Below are 20,013 nucleotides of genomic sequence, written 5' to 3'. Positions count from 1 at the left end.
TAAGATTCAAATGATACCAGTGTCCAAATTTTCAAAAATGACAATTTATCAGAGATTAGTAATTCAGGCCAAAAAGGTGGGATAGAGCAATTTAGAGCTTATAAGTTTGAGTTATTAGGAGGTTTCTGTGCCAAACTCATACCTGATGTTTTAAAATTCGTTAATATTCTAAAGTTGATTTAACCTGAAAGGAAATTGTAATGGAGATATTATGAAATCGTATTTATTGAAATTTTGTTTACGGGACCGCAGAATCCATTGAATAATAATCATCCCACTTCTTCATGGTTTCCTTCTCTTTCCATTCCAGACATTTCCGGAATATAGTAGGGTTAGTCACATGAACTGAAGTATTCATTATGAGTGGGTTATCTGTTTTTGTCGAGCCTTCAATCAAGCGATAAAATATCATATCAGCCGATTCTTGATTCAATGCTACTACCGCAAGTACGACTTTATATCTGTCTTCTACAATAACCGAATCAGAAATGGAGACGATTTTCAAATAGAACAGCGGAATCTCGGTGCTCAAGTTGATAAACCAACCGTGAAGGTCCATTGACATTGCTAGCCTATTGTTTGGGTTTTTGTCGTATTGACTATAAAAGGAGTAGTTTCTACAATGAGAGGCAGATATCAAGTGACAGCTTTCTGCTTTCCCCATCGAACCAAAAATTGACAATTTTTCGATTCTTTGGTATTTGAACTCGTCGCTTGTTTTTTCAAAGGTTGAAAACTGAATGGTTATTACAGACTGAGTGTCTTGTGGCGATTCAGAATCAGTAGGGATGTAATCCTTATAATAGATTCTTTCTCCAAGCTGAGCGGTTGAGGTTGTAGAAACACTGGAATTAATTGTCAGGCTGTTCATAGGAGAATTGATGGTAATCGATTCATTTCGTAAGTGACTATCGAAGCGAAGAGCGTTTTCTTTTGTTTTAAATAATACATTGATTTTGAGAGTGGGTTCGTTTTCCTCATAAAAGAAAGCTGGTTGCCCTGATTCGTAGTAACCAAGATAGTTATCAGCATTTCGATACATACGAGAACAAACACCTTTTACGGCTAAGGAATCCGAGAGAGCGCCAGAAACTTTCCAATACGTTGGTATACCTTTTCTGACAAAGTCATTGATTCCTACGGTAGGACCATGAACAATACCTGACTTGATGACAAGCGGTTGGTCGTAGGAACCAACCGGCTCCTGAATGGATTTCAGAAGCACATCTCCAGCAATGGATGGTGAGCTCGTCAACAGGAATATTTTCAAAACGAGGAGTGGTGGCAGCCTTGTAAGCGGCGACCAGGTCAGAAATATCAGGTTCTTCTCCTTCAGGGACAGACAAATTTTGAGTAAATAATGATACCGGAGTGTTTTCAAGGTATTGAATATAAAGCCTGGTCATTTTGGAGTTTATGAAAGAATAGAATATAGAGTAGAATAAGAATGGAATGAAGAAAAAAATAGAAAAGAAAAGAAAAGAGACAAAACTCGATATCATGTGAATAATGTGAGACAAATTCACACACTTTGAATAGTGTTTAAACATTTGTCATGTGTTTATTTGTATTGTTCAATCAAGTGTCAATTCAACTCAACAATTGATTACGTCATTCATATAATGACTCGAGTCTTTTATTCAACATTTTAATATTCAATTATTGTTAATCAGTCAATTGTTGGATTAGTAAATGTGTTACAAAACATGCATTTACATGCTGAATCTGACAAGTGGATAATGATTGTTCCAATCAACAATTGGATTGAATTGACTGCAACATTATCATTGATTGCAGTCACTGTTGACCAATATATTGTAATACATTGACAGTTTTGACATCAACATTGTCATTCATGTCAAGTTGTGTGTAGTTGCCAACATCACACCTTGACAATACTGTTGCTCTTGGACGTATGACAACATATTAATGTAGTATAGTTTTGGAGGAATATCACAAAAGTAAAAGATGAGAATGAAGGAATGAACCAATGAGTTAATTGTGTTGTTTATTGATAAAAGAAAACATTGATCATTTTATAAAGATGTGGATAACGGCTATGCGTATCCGTGAATTAGACGTCATAGCTGAGAAAGTATCTTGTTATTGCACAAGTGATGGCTGCGATAGACATCGCCTCAAACATATATGCGTCGCGTATGAGTCTCTGAAATATCTCGTTATTTATGATATTTCACATTACCAATGTTTAACAACTCTGGCACAGTAATACGCACTCGTGCACCGAGTTGAGTTGTCCAGCAATCGATTTTGGAAATGTGTTTGATGTGATGGTTTGAAATGGATGCCAAATGACCACGAACGTTACCAATTGTCATGACAGTTGATTGTTGATTCAAAACGTTGTTTGTTTGGTACTAATGGTTAGAGTGTCACTCATTGACCTGTCAGATCAGCAAGTGTTATTTCGGTGAGTTTCGTGTTTATTGTAGTCACATCAACATCAGCAGGTTGGACTACGGATTTGCTTGACAGAGTTGCAGATCCAGTTGGATTGATAGGCGAGCAACTGTGCAAACAACTGTGCGAGTTGCAGGATGTTTGAGATCCAACAAAACACTGCTTGCACACAAGTTCACGAATGCAGATTGTCAGACTTGACCATCAACTCGCAGTATAAATTGCGTGTACGACAGTTTACACGCTTACCCATCAACAATAAACCCACATAACCAGCAAACCGTCAACGAGCAGCCAGCTCAGTGGTCGGGTTGATGTTTTTTGTTGGAGTTTCTGGGTCAAACTTGACCTGATTTGTACCGAGTTGGGTCATGACTACAAGTTTGACAGCAATAGATTGATCTACTAATAATCTGATCGTGTTGTTGATTGTATGGATGTTGGTAATCCATTGCAGATTGATACGGAATGTGACCAGAATACCACAAAGTTTATTGAGTGTGCACATTGCATTCGATGCAAAACGCAATAAACAAATGCGAGTTGCAGCATTCATTCAAGGTTCGACACCAGTCGATACAGCATTGACCACAATGGCATTTATGTCAACAATTGCACGACTACGGAATAAGTCGATTGTTGCTTGACATTCCGTATCGACAGTCTGCGTGTGTGTGCAACGTGCTGTTGTCGCATATGAACAACTTGGATTGACTTTGTGGGCAAAACACAGTCACTGTTGCGGTGATGTTCACAGTCGTGGAAATGGTTTCGAATACCACAACTGGTATAACAACTGCATGTGTTGGTGAGCAACCAGAGTCCAGTTTGACCAAGATCTGTCCCAGTAATGATCGAATGACATTGTCGTGTTTGGTCATCATGACAACAATGTCATTGGTTTGGCTCTGCAACTGACCAAATGCGCTAGTCACAGCGTCCATATCAGTTTTCAGGAATACAACTTGCATGGTGAGGTATTTGACTGTTTGTAGCATTTCGTCCATCAATGTGAAAAAGTCAACGTTTCCAATCGAGTTCATATTACCTCGAGTTGCCCTGCCAGTAGTTTGGATTGGACTGATACCACACAAATTGTTGGTCTGCGTGTACACTGACAAATCGCTGTTGATCAATCGCATGCCCACAGATCCAACTACATATACCAGTCGAGTTGCATCAGACGCAGATGCACTGTCTGGATCAATCGAAAGCACCTTACATTTGTCACGGATGCATTGGGTGGTCGAGTAAACAGTACTGGTTGATTGATGCGGTGATCTTGCCATGTTTTCAGCAATCATGAGTTTGGTCCAGTCACCACTGCAGAGACTGCAAACACTGAACAGGATCTGGTTGAGCACCGTGATTGGGTCTTATTTTTGACTGTAATGGATGTTTTGTTATCAACGATTGTTGAACCAGAAACTTGTAACTCGCGCACATACTCACAGACACTGATGGAATCACTCAGTCATGACATGAGCTGCCACATTCTCAATCTATCAACCTCACCGGGAAGCTTACTGCTTGTGTACATCATCTGGTCAGCCTGTCAAATATAAATAGTTGACACATACCAATAAATAAAACATTAGTCAACCATAACTATACAATTGTATCAATCCAGCACAGCTTGTGCAATTTCAAAGCTAAACTCAAGATTTATACTAATACAACCAACTTACTTTATACCGAGTTTCAAAAGGCGGTTTGTCACACGCCAAAACCCGTTTAGCATAGCTGTATGACAGCATAGATGCTTGAGCATCGGTATAATGCTCAACGGGTCCTGATGAATGGCCAGTCACTGCTGAATCTGGTGCAATGGACTCTGCAGTATATATGGTTGATACTGTAGAGTCGCATTGCTTTCCAGACTGCAGTATCCTAACTGCCTCAATCAGGGACGAGACTATAATGTAAATGTTTTAAAACAATCCATCAGTCAATATAATCAGTATAGTTACCATCAACACACTACAGCCTAAACAATCCACAATACATGCATTCACATGCATGTACATCCAAAACTCGTGAGAAATTGATACAAAAATCACACACTTACTTGGTGAAGTAGGGATTCTTGAATCATTGATTGCACTGATTGGACTGATTGCACTGAATGTATACATATCAGTATATATGTTTTCCTGATTTGAACTAGTCAATCACAACATTACAAAATTATGCACAAACAACAGTAAAAGTTTAAAGTAGCATTCAACCCATTGTCTCATAAATCAAATTATGCATCAACCAATTCAATCCCAAATAATAATCAACCAGCACATCATACCAACCAACACAAATCACAATTGATACACATCGAATGACGTTCAATGACATTAGATAGCATCAAAAACAGTCAAAATCATTACCATCAAAGTCGCGTAGTCGGAGTCGAATCAACAAAATTAAATTCGGCAACGTTTCGAGTCCATCCCAAAATACCGTAAATGCAATCATCAAATCGTAAATAATACACATGCAAGTAAACAGTCATGTTAGCAATGTGTTGTGTAACCAAAATACAATATTCAGATGCACAACTATAATACAAATACTGTACTGCATACCTTTCTGGATTCATGCTTGCTTCGGCAAGGTGTGGTGCATTTTCACAAGCATTGGTTGGTTGGGGAATAGTGTTTTGCACACTACGGCAAGACTGTTTTGGAGAAAGAGCCGATAGGATGTTGAGACGGGACCACAGTGAACTCATTATTGGTGTTGTAGGGTGTCACGAAATGAATGGAAATGGAAATGTAAAACGAGTTGACCTCGAAACTTGATAACAATAATATGGGTAGCAGTTGTAATAGTTGCAATAGTTGCTGCAAACTAATACGTTCAAACAAGTAGTGTGTATGACTGTTTAACAAAATACACAAGGGAAACAATCAGATCTGAGATTTGGATCAATAGGTAGGTAAACAAGCGAGTTTTGGATCAATAGGTAGATAGGCAAGTAAGATCTTGATCAACAACTAATAATGGTGTCGGATCTGGACAAACGATGCACTATTTAACTGAAACAATTGACATGCGAATCCCCGACAAGCCAAACTCTCAGCACGTAATAATCAAATACATTGCAAAAACGTCCCGTAATAATCAAACCATCATCAATTAATTCGTTATTTTACCTTGAATCCCAGACTCCGCACGCATCGACCTCGTGGAATCGAGTAACACAAACTAGCTGCATTAATGCATCAACACATAATATTTTGAGTTGATTGGACCATATCATCATCATCCCTCCGACTCTGACGGATCGGGGATCTATGTGCCAGCTTGAAGTGTGTGGGGTGGCTGGGTAGTGCGGTGAACGTTCCCAATAGTCAATCCATGTACGATGGACAATGCGTAATGCTGTGCTGCTGACAACTCCTGCAGCGGTCATGGCTGATGATATTAGATTCGTTTGTACTGCAGTTGATACTGCACAACCATCTCATACAACTATGCCAACCGTATGCTGTAATGTGGTCATGTATTGTGTCTGACTGTCTGACTGTATATGTGATAGGCAGATCTACTCGATTGAATAGTGACCAAGATCCACTCGATTGAATAGTAACCAAACGCACTGCATGTTCATACTTGTAGACGTCTAGTACGACTGTAGTGGTTGATGGTTGTGTATGACTGTAGTGACGAGTCTGTTCACACGATTATTGCATGATACTCCAACTGCATCGAATACAAACTGCTCAAGTAGTCTTGAACGCAGTGACACCCGGTTCAGCTAGTTTACATGAGCAAGTATATCCACACATCTTCCGTATAATCTGTGCAGCACATTGATGGTATACACAGATCCAGTCGGTCAATCTACACAAATCTGCACATTTTTACGCGTCTGAACTGCAACTCTTCACTACTACCTAAAATACATTGGTAATGCATACCAGACAAACAAGGTTTCATGCATTGCTAAAATCAAAATAGTACTACTGGATCTAATCAATACACTAGGTTAGTAAATACAACCCACGTAAATGTCTGTTTGGTATTCATTGCATGGATCAAATATACTGAAAATACAAATGTCTGTTATTCTGTTTGACTGGAAAATCAAGCACGCTAATATCAAAATACTCTCTTCATCTGATATACCCATAGCATATATGTCATCAACTCAACACTGGTGATATTATGACATTGGTAGAAACCTGTCCTTTCAACTTACTGCTGATGGATTATCAAATCATTGAATTTTGAACAAATCGTTGGATTTGGTTCAATAGCAAGTCATAGTATACGAGCAACCGATGTGTGCATTGTCGACAGTTGAATTGGATATGGAAACGGACCTAGTCACTGTTTTTCTGATAGCTTTGAAAGGCTGGCAACATCAACACTCACCACTGACCAACCTCATGTGCTCCAACTCACTATAAAATGTAGATCTACATATCAAAGAGTATAGTCGACCATGCTTCATTCCAAATACACAACAGTTCAAAGTAGTTTGATGATAGCCAAGTAAAATACAACCCCATATGAACAAGACAGCTTTGTTGGACAGTTACCATTGCCAAGATGATGCAAGACCATAATATTGCCATTTACACTTCTTTAGCCACAACTTGCTGAATTTGGCAACTCGTGCAACCCGCGCAATTTCAAAATCAGATCATTGGATTAAATTGGATTGTATTAAATTAAATCGGATTGTATTAAATTGGATTCAACCCAGTATTGGCTTGTTGGGTAGGCTGTTGTATCATTAAAATGTAACTTGACAGTCTCAGAATTCAGTATTGGCCAATTCATACAAACCTGCTCATCATTTACCCAAACAAGTCGATACTAATGATTTTAGATTCATCATGGTCGCAGGCTATTCATAATGCATCACACGTGAAGTTCCATAAATTGATTTAAAAGCTAGTTTAGATGCATCAACCCATTTTAAACATTAATCAATGTCATTTCAAACATATCCTAAAATGAATGGTGCTGATGCAGAGCCATGTCACAGTTGAATGTGCTCCTACCATACCATTTCCTGTAAAACGAGTGTCTGTGTATAGACATGATCAGTGGCCATGTATTACACCCATTCCAGCATCAACTATTGAGTCATTGACACCATTGACACGATTATCTAGTACCACATCATTGTAAACATATTGTGCAGTACCTAGTCGTACACATGGAACATCAAATGCAATCCCAGTTCATTCTGACATACTCGTATTCAAAGTTGGCAGCAAACAAGTCATTATATACATACTGTCAAACAGCAAATACCTTGGTTTGAATTGTCGAGGGCACTACATTATCGCGACATCAGTGACATCAGTGACTTGAACCAGATCTCATCCAGCGCGTCGATGGATGCATTTGGTATTGATGGTATGGAGGTGTTTGAATCTGGCAATGATTTAACAACTCAACCCATACATTATTCGTTGCGCTAATGTTATGACGTATCCAGCTAGGACATGCATAGTGTGTCAAACAAGATCAATGTTCCGTATGGGGATCCGAGGCAACGTTTTCCACCCATGACCAGTTCAAAGATCTGGATGGTTCAACATACACTAACATGGAGTGTCGAGTTTGGACAATATGTAGACTCAAGTACGATCGGAGCTGCGTTGACGTGACAAGGTAGACAATCTGATGAATGATGGAATGTATAATATCGAGGTTTCACAAATCCAAAATTGGAGAGATGGTGAAACACGTCTGATTGTATCACTCGGATGCCATGTTTAGTATTCAACATGAGATTTTGACTAAACTGCGCTCAGATGTAGCACGTTCAAACCAGCACTTGCATCCAGCACAACAATTCAATATTATGCAACGCATTCAACACAGATCGGTATGATCAAGAGCATGTCAGTGATGAATGAGTGAATGATAGTGATGAATACCAACGTGTATCAACTTACAACCATGATGTGGCATCACAATAACTCGACAGTGCGTATCCCAGACACTACTGGACAAAATGCATTGAAAACACCCCAAATATTGCAATCTACCTACACAGCGTTGGTGGATTATCTGTCACTGAATTTGGAGCATAAACTGGCAACTATACATGCAAATATGCATAGACTCTGATAGTCCTGCAACCAAGTTCCAGATGCCAATTCAAATATGTACTTGGATAGTCAGGGGTTGTAACACGATCATTTATTCAAATCGCATATATACACACATGTTATTGTTGAATGGCAGCAATATATAATGTCTCACAATAACGGGATATTGCTGGCATTGGATACCGTACCACAGTCGCTGTCTCGTGTGGTCAAACCGTGTATAAGCTCCATGTATATATCATCACATAGATTGAATACAAACCATGATAATCTGGAATTACAAACTGTTTCACTCAACTCGATCCGACTCGGGTTGACTCGGATTGACTCGAACTCAAAAGCCATTTGATTATTGCATGACATTAAATCAATTGCAATGGAGGCTGCAACGTATGGATCAGTCACGTCACCAACAGAAACATCAAAAGCAAATCAAATGGCCAAACAATGATACAATATATACAGATATTCATAATGTGAATAAGCAAACATCGTGTAGTAACAAATTATGGACTGAATATATATAGTAACAAAACTGGTTATTTATGCGATAAAATATATCACTGATCATATTATAGTCGATATGGTGTATGTCGTTTTACATCATATAGCTTTTATACTAATGATAATGGTTGTCACAATGGTGTCAACACTATGCTTGAAACACTAAAACTCTCAATTCCAACAGTATTGTGCTGTCTGACTGCATTTATGGTGTCGATCAATGTCAATCAGTAATGCATTTGTATTGATCATGACTTGTGTGCAGTGATCTGGCAATATCGTGATGTATGGTATCATGATCAATGTAAAACCATTACTTGATCAAACACGGCAATTGTGACTGATTACAATCTATAATTGGATGTGGAATACAATCACAATCACAATTGGCAGGATATTGAGTGACTATGTGTACAATAGCCATTATTGGTAGTTCAATCAGGATATTCCAACAAGAACAACCAATTGTTGCATAGTTGTCAATATGTGCATAGACTGTATTTGAATTTGTATGATAGCAAGTCATTGAATAACCTGATTTATATACAGATTGACCAATAAAGGACAAATGGGATCAATTTAAACTGCACAAAATATGACCAACCAAACAATCAGTCAAGTATTTGGTATACAGTGACAGTATATGTTGTAGTAATGGATTGTATATGTGATGATAACTATCCATAATCAAGGTAATGGTCTGACACTATCTGATTACTGGATACATGACCGCAGTTGAAAAGATCATTCCAGAATATTACCGAGGTTGATTTTCCACCAACAGCGATGTTTGTTATTGATCGACTATATGGTGTATTTGGCGTTTTCTGAATATCCATTTCAAAAGTGCTGATTGTCACCCTTGAAGCTGCCGTCGTTATAAAATAACAGTCATGTATCAGATTCAACCCATTTTCATCAAACTGATCGATACGATGCATTGCAACATTGACAAGCTATGCGATCGTGTTTTTGATTATTTTGTGATTCAATAGTGCCAATATCCAATCACTTACAATTCTGATTGTGGTGGAATGATTGACTCTACATGTTGAACCCTTTCCATTGTCCTGGTGTTTGGAATGACGATCGGTCATCATGTGTTGTCGTTTAAGCCAGACTATTGGCTGGTTATTACTTTGAACATGTCAGAATTGACAAATGTTACACTGGTAGCATCTACTTTTGCCTGTAAAAATACAAATCACTTGTTGCGGAACATGTTTGGATCTTGGCAACTATGTCTGTTGTTGAATGGAGTGAATGCATTCATGCATCTGTCTTGCTATCTTCAGTATTTCCAAGTTTAGCATCAATTCAGTTTTGTGCAAACCCATCAATATACACAAATGGAGTTGTGTATGCAATGCAATGCAAGAATATTTATAATGACGACTGGATTCATATGTTTTGGAACAAGTTTTATTTGCAATTACGAATCATGATGATAAAATTGATCATTGAGCTCATATTCAAGGTTCCGTGTTTGGTGTTGGTTGCATATGACTAATCAAAGTTATTTTTGATTTTGAAAATCCAATCTGTATATCAATCTCATCTTGAAACTTTATTGAAGGTTATTTCTAATTAAATTCAAAAAATCCCAAACACTCTTGCCAATCTCATCAAAAAACTGAGGCGAGTTTTGACTATTGATGATTCTCATATCTTGAACATCAACGGGGTTCTTTTCAGCAGTATGAATAACCAGAGTCTGTTGCAATGAGTAGCCTGATTTGTGTAGTTTCAACAAAGTGCTAAGAAGGTAGGTTCGTTCTTTTTCAAACCCTTTCAACACTTCAAGTTTTTTCGACACTCCACCGCCATTACGTTTGCAATAAAAGCGTTCAGGATCTGTAGTATTGTAAGCGTTTGCAGCTTGTTGTTTTGACATTCTCTTGACAAATTTGACTTGGACAATGTATACAGTCTTTGTATTGGCACACTTGTAGATGATATCTGGTCCACACATATGATCGGGAAAGCATACTTGACTTGAATCATCACATTGTAAATAGCTGGATGCAGAAGCTTGGGATGCCTTGATACTATTGGCAGCATCAGGACCAGAATAGTTGGCTACTAAAGCAAACGCAACCAAGTATTCCATCAAATAGCCAACCATTTGAGGGTTAAAAGACGAGTCAATTCTTTGGTATAAATTTTTGACAATGGGCGCAAAGGGGAAAAAGTAGCGAAGACATTCGATTACGGCCAACTCTTGAATTTCAATGGAAGGGTTAGCTTTAGCAATATCTCGACCAAAGCCCAAACCGTAACGTATTGCATTAGCACCGTCATTTCCAGTTACATTAAGTTGCATTTCTCCCTTCCAGATGGCATCAAGAAATGCGTCGCGAATGATTCTCGACAGGGTATCACCATCAATGACTCTGTCAAATGAACGAATGCCTCCATCAAGGTCATCTTTCAAGAATCTAAGCGGGAAAATCTGGCCATCAACATCGGATATTCCAGTGATAAATTTGCCAATCGCAGCGTCAATATCATTTGATTTCATATATGCATCCAGAATATACGATACGAAACGTGGTCTTCCATGACATAATTCAAAGTCTGAAATTCTTGATACAATAGCATCCAGTTGATTGACTTGATGGTCTTGTAAAAATTGTCTAACATACTGTTCGACCTCGAGCTTTGTCAGAGGATGGAAATCTGATACAACTACACAATCTGTGACTTGATCATCCTTCATAGCACTGAACTCCACTAGCTCTTTGATGAGTTCAAAGTCAATACTGGTGGCAGACAGTAGGCAATGAGGAAATATTCCCATCATTTTGGAATGGTATACAAATGGAGTGAAAAAGGGACGAAAGTTTCTACTTTCTGGTTGAAAATGAAAACAACGACCTCGTGCAAGATTTCGGACTCCATCAATGGCAGTAAAAGGAAACGGGTTTGTAATAGCAGTTGGGGAAAGTCCAGGTTCTTTTACAAGGATTGTAAAAAGACGCTCAAACAAGTCAACTCCAAAGAATGCGATAGGATGGAGTTGAGCCAAAATAATTTGTCAAGGTTCCTTGAATCCCTTGCTTATCAAGTAGTTGCAAACAGAAACCCGAACGAAACACAACAGTTGGATAGCATGTTGAGTGAGTTTAGCGAGTTTAGGTTTACTGTCGCAATACATCCGGCATTGATACATGTCTTTAGAACCAAAGTCATCTTGAGAGCTCTTGGAAGTGAAGTAGTACCCAAAGTTTGAATAAAGCAACTCTAGAAGCATCCTTGTTTTTCCTGCACCAGAAACAGCAAGAAACAGTTTGACATTATTGACATCGTCAATCGCATAGCTAGTGCTCCTCCTATCAAGACGATGCTCCAAGCAATTGTCGTGAAATACGGCGTTATTTGGAAACCTTGTGACATTGACAATCTTTTCCAGATGATATATCAAATACTTGAAAGCGTCATTTGGGGTTTGCAATTTCAAATTATTGGCGTCGACGAATTCTTGGTCACTTTTACTCCGTACAAAATTACTCTTGGATTTAATGACAAGTGGTTGGTCGTAGGAACCAACTGGATGTTGAATGGATTTCAGAAGCACATTTCCAGCAATGACTGGACCATCCACCACATAATGGATGGTGAGCTCGTCAGGGTCTATATCACCAAGTTTTGATGGAAGTGCTTGTTTGACTGCTGCAATCAGGTCAGCAACACTATCAAGGGGGAAAGGCCGCAAAGCGGTCCTTTCACTATTGATATGGGTATCAACCTTTACAGGTTGGTTTGTAAGATATTGAACAAAGAATGCTTTGTTCTTCATTAGAGTTTATAAAAGAATAGAAATAGAATATATAATATAGAATAGAATAAAGTGAAACAATGAAATGACAAAAAAAGATCAAAACGTGAATTTGTCTCACATTCAAAACTCAATATCACGTGAACAATGTGAGACAAATTCACACTTTGAATAGTGTTTAAACATTTGTCATGTGTTTATTTGTATTGTTTAATAAAGTGTCAATTCAACTCAACAATTGATTACGTCATTCATATAATGACTCGAGTCTTTTATTCAACATTTTAATATTCAATTATTGTTAATCAGTCAATTGTTGGATTAGTAAATGTGTTACAAAACATGCATTTACATGCTGAATCTGACAAGTGGATAATGATTGTTCCAATCAACAATTGGATTGAATTGACTGCAACATTATCATTGATTGCAGTCACTGTTGACCAATATATTGTAATACATTGACAGTTTTGACATCAACATTGTCATTCATGTCAAGTTGTGTATAGTTGCCAACATCACACCACAGCAATACTGTTGCTCTTGGACGTATGACAACATATTAATGTAGTATAGTTTTGGAGGAATATCACAAAAGTAAAAGATGAGAATGAAGGAATGAACCAATGAGTTAATTGTGTTGTTTATTGATAAAAGAAAACATTGATCATTTTATAAAGATGTGGATAACGGTTATGCGTATCCGTGAATTAGACGTCATAGCTGAGAAAGTATCTTGTTATTGCACAAGTGATGGCTGCGATAGACATCGCCTCAAACATATATGCGTCGCGTATGAGTCTCTGAAATATCTCGTTATTTATGATATTTCACATTACCAATGTTTAACAACTCTGGCACAGTAATACGGACTCGTGCACCGAGTTGAGTTGTCCAGCAATCGATTTTGGAAATGTGTTTGATGTGATGGTTTGAGATGGATGCCAAATGACCACGAACGTTACCAATTGTCATGACAGTTGATTGTTGATTCAAAACGTTGTTTGTTTGGTACTAATGGTTAGAGTGTCACTCATTGACCTGTCAGATCAGCAAGTGTTATTTCGGTGAGTTTCGTGTTTATTGTAGTCACATCAACATCAGCAGGTTGGACTACGGATTTGCTTGACAGAGTTGCAGATCCAGTTGGATTGATAGGCGAGCAACTGTGCAAACAACTGTGCGAGTTGCAGGATGTTTGAGATCCAACAAAACACTGCTTGCACACAAGTTCACGAATGCAGATTGTCAGACTTGACCATCAACTCGCAGTATAAATTGCGTGTACGACAGTTTACACGCTTACCCATCAACAATAAACCCACATAACCAGCAAACCGTCAACGAGCAGCCAGCTCAGTGGTCGGGTTGATGTTTTTTGTTGGAGTTTCTGGATCAAACTTGACCTGATTTGTACCGAGTTGTGTCATGACTACAAGTTTGACAGCAATAGATTGATCTACTAATAATCTGATCGTGTTGTTGATTGTATGGATGTTGGTAATCCATTGCAGATTGATACGGAATGTGACCAGAATACCACAAAGTTTATTGAGTGTGCACATTGCATTCGATGCAAAACGCAATAAACAAATGCGAGTTGCAGCATTCATTCAAGGTTCGACACCAGTCGATACAGCATTGACCACAATGGCATTTATGTCAACAATTGCACGACTACGGAATAAGTCGATTGTTGCTTGACATTCCGTATCGACAGTCTGCGTGTGTGTGCAACGTGCTGTTGTCGCATATGAACAACTTGGATTGACTTTGTGGGCAAAACACAGTCACTGTTGCGGTGATGTTCACAGTCGTGGAAATGGTTTCGAATACCACAACTGGTATAACAACTGCATGTGTTGGTGAGCAACCAGAGTCCAGTTTGACCAAGATCTGTCCCAGTAATGATCGAATGACACTGTCGTGTTTGGTCATCATGACAACAATGTCATTGGTTTGGCTCTGCAACTGACCAAATGCGCTAGTCACAGCGTCCATATCAGTTTTCAGGAATACAACTTGCATGGTGAGGTATTTGACTGTTTGTAGCATTTCGTCCATCAATGTGAAAAAGTCAACGTTTCCAATCGAGTTCATATTACCTCGAATTGCCCTGCCAGTAGTTTGGATTGGACTGATACCACACAAATTGTTGGTCTGCGTGTACACTGACAAATCGCTGTTGATCAATCGCATGCCCACAGATCCAACTACATATACCAGTCGAGTTGCATCAGACACAGATGCACTGTCTGGATCAATCGAAAGCACCTTACATTTGTCACGGATGCATTGGGTGGTCGAGTAAACGGTACTGGTTGATTGATGCGGTGATCTTGCCATGTTTTCAGCAATCATGAGTTTGGTCCAGTCACCACTGCAGAGACTGCAAACACTGAACAGGATCTGGTTGAGCACCGTGATTGGGTCTTATTTTTGACTGTAATGGATGTTTTGTTATCAACGATTGTTGAACCAGAAACTTGTAACTCGCGCACATACTCACAGACACTGATGGAATCACTCAGTCATGACATGGGCTGCCACATTCTCAATCTATCAACCTCACCGGGAAGCTTACTGCTTGTGTACATCATCTGGTCAGCCTGTCAAATATAAATGGTTGACACATACCAATAAATAAAACATTAGTCAACCATAACTATACAGTTGTATCAATCCAGCACAGCTTGTGCAATTTCAAGGCTAAACCCAAGATTTATACTAATACAACCAACTTACTTTATACCGAGTTTCAAAAGGCGGTTTGTCACACGCCAAAACCCGTTTAGCATAGCTGTATGACAGCATAGATGCTTGAGCATCGGTATAATGCTCAACGGGTCCTGATGAATGGCCAGCCACTGCTGAATCTGGTGCAATGGACTCTGCAGTATATATGGTTGATACTGTAGAGTCGCATTGCTTTCCAGACTGCAGTATCATAGCTGCCTCAATCAGGGACGAGACTATAATGTAAATGTTTTAAAACAATCCATCAGTCAATATAATCAGTATAGTTACCATCAACACACTACAGCCTAAACAATCCACAATACATGCATTCACATGCATGTACATCCAAAACTCGTGAGAAATTGATACAAAAATCACACACTTACTTGGTGAAGTAGGGATTCTTGAATCATTGATTGGACTGATTGCACTGATTGAACTGAATGTATACATATCAGTATATATGTTTTCCTGATTTGAACTAGTCAATCACAACATTACAAAATTATGCACAAACAACAGTAAAAGTTTAAAGTAGCATTCAACCCATTGTCTCATAAATCAAATTAGGCATCAACCAATTCAATCCCAAATAATAATCAACCAGCACATCATACCAACCAACACAAATCACAATTGATACACATCGAATGACGTTCAATGACATTAGATAGCATCAAAAACAGTCAAAATCATTACCATCAAAGTCGCGTAGTCGGAGTCGAATCAACAAAATTAAATTCGGCAACGTTTCGAGTCCATCCCAAAATACCGTAAATGCAATCATCAAATCGTAAATAATACACATGCAAGTAAACAGTCATGTTAGCAATGTGTTGTGTAACCAAAATACAATATTCAGATGCACAACTATAATACAAATACTGTACTGCATACCTTTCTGGATTCATGCTTGCTTCGGCAAGGTGTGGTGCATTTTCACAAGCATTGGTTGGTTGGGGAATAGTGTTTTGCACACTACGGCAAGACTGTTTTGGAGAAAGAGCCGATAGGATGTTGAGACGGGACCACAGTGAATTCATTATTGGTGTTGTAGGGTGTCACCAAATGAATGGAAATGGAAATGTAAAACGAGTTGATCTCGAAACTTGATAACAATAATATGGGTAGCAGTTGTAATAGTTGCAATAGTTGCTGCAAACTAATACGTTCAAACAAGTAGTGTGTATGACTGTTTAACAAAATACACAAGGGAAACAATCAGATCTGAGTTTTGGATCAATAAGTAGATGGACAAGTATCTCCAATACCAATCTAGTTTTAGCAACACAATAGTCGGCATCTTTAATGGGTTTGATAATCCAGTCGATTCGGTCCTTCCAGGAACAGTGAAATGATGAATGAGGCAAATACATGCCAGATTTTGACGTCATTTCCTGTATATAACCACGATAACAATCATTGATATCAGTCGAATCAATCAATTTGTGTAAAAATGAAACAAAAAGTCTTGGACGACCTTGAAGAGACTGTGAGATTTCTTGAAGGTCAATATTTTTTGACACATCAATAGTAGTTTGAAAATATCGGATGATTTCAAGTAGTTGAAGTCGGTGAATATCAACATATTATCTGGTTTGAGTCCAGCAGCAGAGTATGTCAAGTCCATAATGCAGATTCGCATTTGTGTTCCGCACCATATATTGTTGAAGTCATCTTGGATAATAGTTCTGGTCAAAAACGAAAACAACGACTGAGGAAAATCAAATTGTCCAGCAGTGTTGATGGATTGTTGTTGAACGATAGCCCGACTTTAAAAGACTTGGCATATGCTGCGATTCGTCAAATATAACACGACCGTCTTTTAGGAACCATGATTTCAATTGTTGATAGACTTTATCAAACGCAGACCAAGGAAGCTTAGATAGATGTTTGAATATTTTACAAAAGAGTACACCAGTTTGTATACTTGTTTGAATGCATAGCCATGTAAAAGGCTTGAGATCGGGATTTGTTTCACAGAGTGTTTTCAGAACAAAAATACGAGCAGAAATCAAACACTGGATCAGTCTTTTAGATTGGTATTCAAAGACTGCTTGATTCTTGTCCGTCTTTTTGGCAGGTGCCAACTGTGCCAACTTGTCAATCATTGCACTGAAATCAGGTCGATAAAACAGTCAAATACACAATATCGACACAAACCATGGCAGGTTGTTGTTCACATCCACTGACACCGATCATGACAATATTGTGTAGTTGTCAGTCTGTCGATTGGCATTTCTATTCCGATTTGTATGTTGCCAGAATAGACTTTTGAATACAAAACATTAGGGATTGTGTCAATGTCTTTGATGTCGATGTTCATGATGGTTTGATCCAGATGAATGGTTTTAATTGAATGTTGGACACACAACAGTTGTGTTCATCATACAAGTGTATCGACTGGACAAGGTTCACAAGAGTGGTTTGTAAAGTGAGTTCATGTCCATTACAGTGTCTAGTGTTGATGATACAGAGTTTGACCAAGCATAATGTATTGGATTTGATGAGTGGATCAGTTCCAGTGGTTTGATCTAGTCCAAGAACAGCAAGACAATACCATGAATTGCAAGTTATTTCCACTCCATCAACAACAAAGTGGAAAGTAAGGAGTTGATGGTCGACTGGAATACCAACAAGCCTTTTAGTTGTCTCAATGATGGTGGTTGCGACCAAGTCAACAACAGGCTGTTGTTCAGCAATAGAACCTGTTGGCTTGGTCGCAGATTACAAGACAGGATCACTTTTGGTCGATACACTAACTGAATATCCACTCTGTGATGGATCAAGTCGAGACCAACTACAACGCATGGGACTCGCTTGCTGCACTTGTAACAAATGGGACTGTTGGATCCAGTCCACTCATCATCAAATCCAAGAATGATGTTGGCTCAAACCCAACAATCACTGGTTCATCCAATCCTTTCAAGAAAACTATCCAGATCAATGGTATCAATGTTTCTACAAATCATCTCAAAAGACCTGATCAACTTGACAAACTCACATACTTGGTTTGAGTATCGGTTTGTCATATTGACTTGTTCATCTGATTCTGCAAAACCTATATTCATTAATATGTATCAACATAGTCTCAAACAAATGTCATTTGGATTTGTTTCTTGGACAAGATTGCACGACACTTTTGTTGGAAATGCATTGATTGTTCCAAACAACAACGGATAGAATTGGAAAAAGTAAAACTGTTGTTTCTTGATGATGCTCAACAGTAATTACAAGATACAAGTTTATGGAGACTTTTAATCAAAGCATCGCTGAGTTGGTTGTCATTAAGCATGCGATTTATCATTGCATCAAACCATCTTTTTGTTGGAGGAATTTCAAGTCCTGTTGAACTCGGTAGTCTTTCAGGTCTTGAAAAGTGACTTTCTACTTATTCCAGCCAAACTCTGTGAATTTCATGAATTTCTGGATTTACTCGTTATTGGGTTGCCAAACAACATGAACAATGAGACCTTGAAACATGTTCTTGTAACGGAATGTGATGGTCTTGTTGGTGCGCTGTGTGTGTCGATTGATGATCTAAAAACACAATGTCTAAACAACATTGAATCCACTCGAGCAGATCTACTACAATACTGTCTATCAAACAATTCCATGTCGGGTATGACTCGTTGTTTTGGAAGCGACCATTCAGATCTGATTAGAAATGGTTTTAAACTATTACTCAAGAAATGCCTGACAAAAATCATCGATTGGACAACTTGGAAACTCAACAAAATATGGAATCTTATTCATCACTCAAAAGGCTGGAATATTGATGGAGTCGTCCGATCTTGAACTTGCTTTTACTTTGCTGTTGGTCAAAAAATACTATTCAAATGGACATTCACAAACTGCTTTCCATCACAACATTTGTCTCTTCAAAAACTCATACGCAATGTTGTCTCATCAATATCGACCAATGTATTGGAATCTGTTTCGTCATGCGGTTTTCCAAATGAAACAACTTCACAGCACATGTTTATGGAGATATTGGTTTACTTGACTAAACCAGACTGTTCAATCTAACCAAAACTATCAAAAGTATTTCCCAACAACTCGAATGTGACGGACACTATTGCTGGTGGAATTGATTCTTATTTGATCAATGAACTAGGAATCAATCAACACATTGACAGATTTGTCATTCCAAATGAAAACAATGACAATCCAGTTGTAATCCATATTGAGCCTTGAATTCAAACAGTCGTGAATCAAATCATTAATAAACTACAAAAACAGTCCAATATGCCAACTCGCATTTATCCACAACTCGATATGTGATGTTCAAATGTCTAATATTCAGACTGTGCTGATTGCAATTGTGGTTACAATTGTGGTTGTGTGTAAATATCAATCCAATACTCGATTCAATACTTGATTCAACTTGAGCATGTCCAGTTTTGTAGTAATCCATTTGATCACATTGACAGAATCAAGCAATGATCTGATTCAACAACACCGAATGATGCATCCATATCACTTGTATCAATCAATTGT

General features: G+C 38.3%; 6 protein-coding genes across 6 annotated transcripts; 1 reads left to right on the top strand and 5 right to left on the bottom strand.

Moving 5' to 3' along the window:
- Positions 1 to 238: 238 nt before the first annotated feature.
- Positions 239 to 1,406, bottom strand: BATDEDRAFT_92692 (uncharacterized protein; the record flags this gene model as incomplete). The annotated part of the gene is made up of 2 exons (XM_006682841.1): positions 239 to 1,137; positions 1,199 to 1,406. 2 exons carry the CDS (start codon positions 1,404 to 1,406, stop codon positions 239 to 241), a joined length of 1,107 nt encoding a protein of 368 aa, XP_006682904.1.
- Positions 1,407 to 3,041: 1,635 nt separating this feature from the next.
- On the bottom strand, positions 3,042 to 5,830 carry BATDEDRAFT_28509 (uncharacterized protein; the record flags this gene model as incomplete). Its single annotated transcript, XM_006682774.1, has 7 exons — positions 3,042 to 3,796; positions 3,949 to 3,973; positions 4,110 to 4,336; positions 4,490 to 4,584; positions 5,001 to 5,092; positions 5,133 to 5,211; positions 5,571 to 5,830. 7 exons carry the CDS (start codon positions 5,828 to 5,830, stop codon positions 3,042 to 3,044), a joined length of 1,533 nt encoding a protein of 510 aa, XP_006682837.1.
- A 4,733-nt stretch (positions 5,831 to 10,563) lies between these two features.
- BATDEDRAFT_28508 (uncharacterized protein) lies at positions 10,564 to 12,795 on the bottom strand (the record flags this gene model as incomplete). The annotated part of the gene is made up of 2 exons (XM_006682773.1): positions 10,564 to 11,990; positions 12,141 to 12,795. The coding sequence occupies 2 exons, from the start codon at positions 12,793 to 12,795 to the stop codon at positions 10,564 to 10,566; spliced, it is 2,082 nt and encodes a 693-aa protein (XP_006682836.1).
- A 1,656-nt stretch (positions 12,796 to 14,451) lies between these two features.
- BATDEDRAFT_28507 (uncharacterized protein) lies at positions 14,452 to 16,556 on the bottom strand (the record flags this gene model as incomplete). Its single annotated transcript, XM_006682772.1, has 4 exons — positions 14,452 to 15,183; positions 15,520 to 15,746; positions 15,900 to 15,994; positions 16,411 to 16,556. 4 exons carry the CDS (start codon positions 16,554 to 16,556, stop codon positions 14,452 to 14,454), a joined length of 1,200 nt encoding a protein of 399 aa, XP_006682835.1.
- Positions 16,557 to 17,017: 461 nt separating this feature from the next.
- Positions 17,018 to 17,624, bottom strand: BATDEDRAFT_92580 (uncharacterized protein; the record flags this gene model as incomplete). The annotated part of the gene is made up of 1 exon (XM_006682840.1): positions 17,018 to 17,624. The coding sequence occupies one exon, from the start codon at positions 17,622 to 17,624 to the stop codon at positions 17,238 to 17,240; it is 387 nt and encodes a 128-aa protein (XP_006682903.1). The 3' UTR covers positions 17,018 to 17,237.
- Positions 17,605 to 18,425, top strand: BATDEDRAFT_32525 (uncharacterized protein). Its single transcript, XM_006682785.1, has one exon. It carries the CDS (start codon positions 17,873 to 17,875, stop codon positions 18,044 to 18,046), a length of 174 nt encoding a protein of 57 aa, XP_006682848.1. The 5' UTR covers positions 17,605 to 17,872; the 3' UTR covers positions 18,047 to 18,425.
- Positions 18,426 to 20,013: the final 1,588 nt, after the last annotated feature.

The sequence above is a fragment of the Batrachochytrium dendrobatidis genome, assembly GCF_000203795.2.
Source record: "Batrachochytrium dendrobatidis JAM81 unplaced genomic scaffold BATDEscaffold_18, whole genome shotgun sequence".
In the NCBI taxonomy this organism is placed as follows: Eukaryota; Fungi; Chytridiomycota; class Chytridiomycetes; order Rhizophydiales; genus Batrachochytrium; species Batrachochytrium dendrobatidis.
Note: the sequence above shows the minus strand (reverse complement) of the source record. Positions and strands in the feature narration are given on the sequence as shown.